This window comes from Myotis davidii, unplaced genomic scaffold, assembly GCF_000327345.1.
Source record: "Myotis davidii unplaced genomic scaffold, ASM32734v1 scaffold539, whole genome shotgun sequence".
Classification (NCBI taxonomy): domain Eukaryota; kingdom Metazoa; phylum Chordata; class Mammalia; order Chiroptera; family Vespertilionidae; genus Myotis; species Myotis davidii.
The window spans coordinates 317,389-322,818 of record NW_006290028.1 but is presented as its reverse complement, the minus strand read 5'-3'; the positions used below and the strand labels follow the sequence as shown (position 1 = coordinate 322,818).

General features: G+C 64.0%; 1 protein-coding gene across 1 annotated transcript in view; it reads right to left on the bottom strand.

Annotated features, from left to right (window-relative positions):
* The window catches only part of CASKIN2 (CASK interacting protein 2), a 24,778-nt gene that overhangs the window by 2,867 nt on the left and 16,481 nt on the right, over positions 1-5,430 (bottom strand). Inside the window, 16 exon segments of the mRNA XM_015563307.1 lie at positions 6-99; positions 256-394; positions 504-605; positions 679-789; positions 954-1,045; positions 1,160-1,220; positions 1,308-1,429; positions 1,533-1,794; positions 2,221-2,315; positions 2,518-2,626; positions 2,948-3,056; positions 3,213-3,343; positions 3,429-3,559; positions 3,595-3,693; positions 4,076-4,173; positions 4,685-4,736. Coding sequence (XP_015418793.1) covers positions 6-99; positions 256-394; positions 504-605; positions 679-789; positions 954-1,045; positions 1,160-1,220; positions 1,308-1,429; positions 1,533-1,794; positions 2,221-2,315; positions 2,518-2,626; positions 2,948-3,056; positions 3,213-3,343; positions 3,429-3,559; positions 3,595-3,693; positions 4,076-4,173; positions 4,685-4,736 — 1,807 coding nt within the window.

Sequence of the window (5,430 nt, the reverse complement as noted above, 5' to 3'; positions counted from 1 at the left end):
CCAGCCGGCGGCCGCCCTCGCCTGCGGCCTCCCCATGCAGCAGGCCCCGCCGGAGCTCGGCCAGACGCTTCACTCCCAGCATGAGCTTCTTCTGATGACCTGAGGGTGATACGGTGGCAGGGTTAGCGGGCCGCACAGGGTCACCCCAGCTCCTCTCCAAACCGTTCTCCCTTCTGGGCTGGACCCTGACAACATTTGGAAGACCCTGGGCGGCAGGTGGGCGCCTGGCCAGAGGCCCCAGTGCAGCGGGCTCACCAAGCTTGTTGACGCCGATTTCCTGCAGCTCCTCCCAGGTGAGGTCGGCCACCAGCCCCATGGAGTCGTAGCCGCTGCTCAGCAGCTTCTTGTGGTACTGCGGCAGCCCCAGCGCGCACAGCCACTCCAGCAGGTCCGCCTGCAAGAGCACCGGCGCTGTCGGAGCGGGCTCCCCCCCAGCCTCGGCCCAGGACAGGAGGCGCCGCAGCCACGGCTGAGGGTGGGAGCGCGTGCGGCCGCCCACTCACCGGGATGTAGTTGGGCAGCCACTCGGTGATGCTGAGCTGGGCGATCTCGGAGGCGATCTTCTTTCTGTGCCCAGGCTTGGTCACCCCGATGGCCGTCAGGTCCTGCCCCAGAGTGGTGCCATTAGCCCCTGCTCTGCCTCCTGGGCCCTCCCCCGCCCGCCCACGGGGCACCCACCTCGGGCGTCATGCGGCTGATGGTTGGCACGTCGTAGCCGGCCTGCAGGAAGTGGGCGGTATAGCCCTCCAGCTGGAACTCACTGAGCCAGTTGTAAATGGCCTGGGCATCCTGAGGTCGGGATAGGGCTGACATTAATGAGCCGAGTGTGCTGAGCAGGGGCCAGGGCCCAGCCAGCCGCCCAGCCGCCCCTAGGGGCCTGGCCTGAGTGGCCTGAGAAGGGACTTAAGTCCATACTGAGGCCCATACAGCCCCCTGCCCAGTGGAGGCCTCACCTTCCCCTCCAGCAGCTGCTCCGGCCTCACGTCCTGGGTGAAGAGCTGCTCCCCAGAGTGACAGTTGGCCAGAGGGCGGTGGCTCAGGCTGCCTTTAAGGAAGGACAGAAATGGAATCAGGGGTGGCAGGATGAAGGGGTGCCAAGCCCTCAGCCGCCTCACCTGCACCTCTCCCAGCCCATCCAGGTCCCATTTACCTTTCCTACCTGCCAGGGATGGGGGGTGCAGTCCCGGCAGCCCCTGGTCCTCTCCGGCAGAGGGAAGCGGCTGCACACAGGGAAGGAGCGACTCAGTGTTCGGGGAAGTGGCAGCAGGAGGGGGAGCCCTGCCCCGTCAACGCCCCCTCCCTCGTACCTGGGCGTTCTCAATCAGGAGCCCAGTGCCGTGGCCGTTGGTGCCCTCAGAACTCTGCCCGCTGCCAGCACTGCGGATACTGCCCACACTGCCCTCACTACCCACGCTATTCCTGTCACCTGCTGGAAAGGCACAAGCAAAGGGGTTAGAGTCCCAGTTGGCCCTGCCAACAGCTGACTGGCAGACGCCCACCCTGGTGCCAGGCTGCCCTCCGGGAGGATGTACCTGGGCTGTCTGGGCTGAGGCCCACCCGAGGGAGCTGGCCATAGGTGAGAGGGTGCAGGGAGTCGTCAGCCGGGGGCTGTGGTGTCCGAGAAAAGTTCGGGCGCAGGGGTGTGGGTGCAGAGGGGAGGCGGGGCGCAAGGATGCCCACCCGCTTGCTGACCACCTCGACGATACCCGGGGGGAAATAGCCCACACGGTCGGTGCCCCTCTGGCTCTCGTGGATGTGGCCCTTCCAGCGGCCATCAGGATGCTGCTCTAGCACCTGTGGCAGATGGGGGAGGGGGAGGCAATGGTTACTTCCCGCATCCAGCCAGGGCAGGCGGCCAGCCCTGTAGCTGCGGTCCCCCACCCCCAAGAAGCTGGTCTCTAATGCCACAGTTCTGTGCCTGCTGTCAGCATCCAGCCCAGTCCCCCGTGTGCTTCTAGAACATACAAATAAAAGTCCTGGCATCAGCCCGGTTAAAATCCCAGCTCCGCTGCTTGCTAGCCATGTGGCCTTGGGAAGTCACATTAACTTTGCTAAGCCTCAATTTTGTCTCTACAAAGGGAAAGGAGATAGCGCCTACCTCACCTGGACTGGAAAATCAACGACATAATCATATAAACGCCTTAGCACAGTAGGTCCCCATCAAGTTAAGTGACCGTGACCACTTATATTCGCAAAGGAATGCCTGCACCAGGCCCTCACCGTAATGACATCCCCTGCCCGGACATTGAGGGCAGTGGGATCATGGAGGTTCCAGAAGTCCTTGAGCGCTCGAACCTTCAGGATCCCCGAGGCCTCTAAGAGGAGGGGGAGGACAGTGTCACCTCGGTCCCCAGGACGTCTTCCTACCCCTGCTGTCCTCTCCAGGCCCCTCCCAGGTCCCTGCCTCATCATCCCCACAGCACTCTCCCTGACTAGACCCAGCCTGGGAGTGTGACTCCACCCCTGCTTCCCAGTACCCCCTGGAGGCCCCCTGGGCGGGGTCTCCCCCACACTCACCCCGCAGCAGCTGCTTGATCTCCCGGCTGGCCTGGGAGGTGGTGAACTGATTCACGATGTCCAGTGCCGTCTGGTTGTACGTGTTGCGAATGTTCACGTCCACCCCGCCCTGGGGACACAGTGCGGAGTGAGCGTGCACTAAGCACCTCGCTGGTCATTTCCCACAATCCTCACGACTACCAGGAGGCAGGTACTGTTTCCTTATTTTACAGATGAGGACGAGGAAGCTCAGAGGTAGGGTCAAGGACGAGCTCAAGGTCACTTGGTAAGGGGCAGAAGTGGGGCTTGAGCCAGCAGGTCCATCTGCTCTCCAGCCACTTGGCCCCCATGTTGGTGAGGGACACCGCTCACAGCCTCCACAGCCGGCCTCAGACCCGGCCTCTGGTGGGCTCTGTGGGCACCTGCGGGATGACCAGGTGCCCACACCCACCTCCAGGAGCAGCCGCACCACCTCGGTCTTGCCGTACAGCGCGGCCTCGTGCAGCGCCGTGCCCGTTTTGGTCTGGCGGTTGATCTCAATCCCCGCTCTCAGCAGCTGCCTGTGGAGGCAGGGGAGTCACAGGGTGGTGGGGGCAGGAGAGGAAGCCAATTGCTGGGGCAAAGGTGAAGAGGGCAGCAGGGCAGGGCACCAAGGGGACACTGCTGGCCCCCCAGGAAGGGGATGAGGAAATGAAGGTGGGAGGAGCGATGGGTACCTGATGACCTCCCTGTGGCCGTTCTTGGCAGCCAAGTGCAAGGGTGTGGTGTAGTTGGGATCACACGGGTCCTTGGCCTCGCCCTCCAGCAGGGCCACACATAAGTGGCTGTTCAGTAGCAGCTGGGCCACCTGCAGAAATCAGCACCCAGGTAGAGCCTCCTCTTGAGACCTCCCCAGACGCCCAGAACCAGCCCCCCAAGGGCCGCGGCCTCACCTTGAGCCGCCCGAACTCGCAGGCCAGGTCCAGGGGCGTCTTCTTGGCCTTGTTGACCAGGCAGGGGTTGGACTGGTGCTGGAGGAGCATTTCTGACTGGGGGGGAAGGGGAGCCGAGTGAGGGGTCTGGCCTGGCCAGCCCCTCAGTGCCAGCCCCGGCCCCTGCCCCAGCGCCCGTGGGCGGGCGGGCGGGCTCATTTTTTCAGCAGCAGCCGCACGGGCTCCAGCCGGCCCTGCCAGGCGGCATAGTGCAGCGGGCGCATGCCTGCAGGAGGGAAGGGGCTTCTGAGGGGGGGCCTGGTCGGTGTGGGGTCCGGGGAGGGAACCGAGCAGGGTCTGGAGCCACCCCAGCTGGAAGGGAGACAGACTGACACGAGCGATGCTGGCTGCACCGGGGCTGGGTAAGCAAGCGGTCCGGCCGTACCTTGCCCACCATGGGTGACCTCCTGGCAGTGACCTAATCTCAACCCCCTCCCCTGGACACTGGGACGTCAGTACCACCCGCTACCCCACATGTGATGGAGACTGAAGAGGTGAAGCATTGGCAAGCCCAGAGAAACGATGCCAACAGCTATTAGCATTGCTGCGCTGTAGCGGAAGCAAGCTCCGGCCGCAGGGTCGGGTAGCGGGCTCCCTGGGGGTCTCACCATTGCTGTCCTTGATGTCCACAGTGGCCTGAGCCTCCAGCAGCAAGGCAATGAGCTCCAGGCTGCCCCCCAAGGCGGCGTGGTGCAGGGCAGAGAACCTGGCGCGGTGGGACACATGGTGGGGGTGTCAACGGGCAGCCCCTACCCCCCCAAGTCCTTGTCTTCCACACCAGGCCCATCCTGGGGGCCAGCAGGGCTGGGTTACTTGCCCACTGTGGGACCCCCCCGGGCCGTGGGAGCGCAGAGCAGCCGGGCAGCGGCATGAAAGGGCTCAGTGTCTGGGCTGAGAGGACTGTTTGTCTGGCCTGCCCCCCCAGCCGGCCCAGGGGAGGGGGCCGTGGGAGCAGGAGCCTGAGGGCTCCTATCCTCTGGGGAGAAAAGGGGGCCCGGCAGGAATCTGACCCAAGGAGGCCCCTCAGAGAGGCACCAGGGCCCCTCCCCTCTCTCAGGGGCAGGACCCCTCCCTCCCATCCTATACAGGCAGGCCCAGAGCTTTCAGCAAACACACTTCAAGGGCCAAGTTTGAGAGGGGAAGGGGCTCTAGGCCCCAGGTCCTTCCCATCCGTCCCTCCCCCACGGCACAGCTCCCGGGAGGTGCGGCTCACTCACCCATCAGCGTCCTGGTAGTTGACGTTGAGTCTCTTTGTGGAGCCGAGGAGCTCTGGGGGTCAGAGCAGGAGGCATCAGGACACCCTCAAATGGTCGCCCTTAGCCACACCCCAGCCCAGCGCTCCCTCTCACCACCTCCCAAGTCCAGCTGACCTCTCGGTGTGCAGGAAAGCGCCTGCCCCATGGCCCCTCAGCGTCCTGCACCTACGGCTCCCCGCCAGGGCCCATCGGCTCCCCAGCAGGGCCCATCGGCCCATCAGCTCCAGGGCACGGAGTACAGGGAGGGAGCTGCTGCGGGGCGGCCTGGCTTTCCTGGGCCCCCAGCCCAGCTCGTTTATAGCGCCAAGGGGGCGGGGCGGGGGTTGGAAGCTGTCTGAACCCCATAGATCAGGGATTTGTATAAAGGGTTCATTATGTAGGCAATAATTATTGAAATTATATACAAGGGCCAAGGAACGAGTCTATTGTCCCGCTGGGATGAGGGGGCTGGGAAGGAAGAGAGAGGGGCTAGAGGCTGGAGAGTGGAAGGGCAGATGCCAGGGCCACAGTGCCCAGCCCTACCACATCCCTGAGTGGAGCTCGTAGAGCAGGTGGTGCCAGACAGGCCTACACTAAGCGCTGACCCTGCCGTGTACTTAGCTGTCTGATCTCGGACAAGTCACAGAGCCTCTCAGGCTGTGTTCTCATCTACAGAATGGGCTGATCACAAAACCTGCCCACCAGGTAGAGGGCCCTTGTCAGCATGG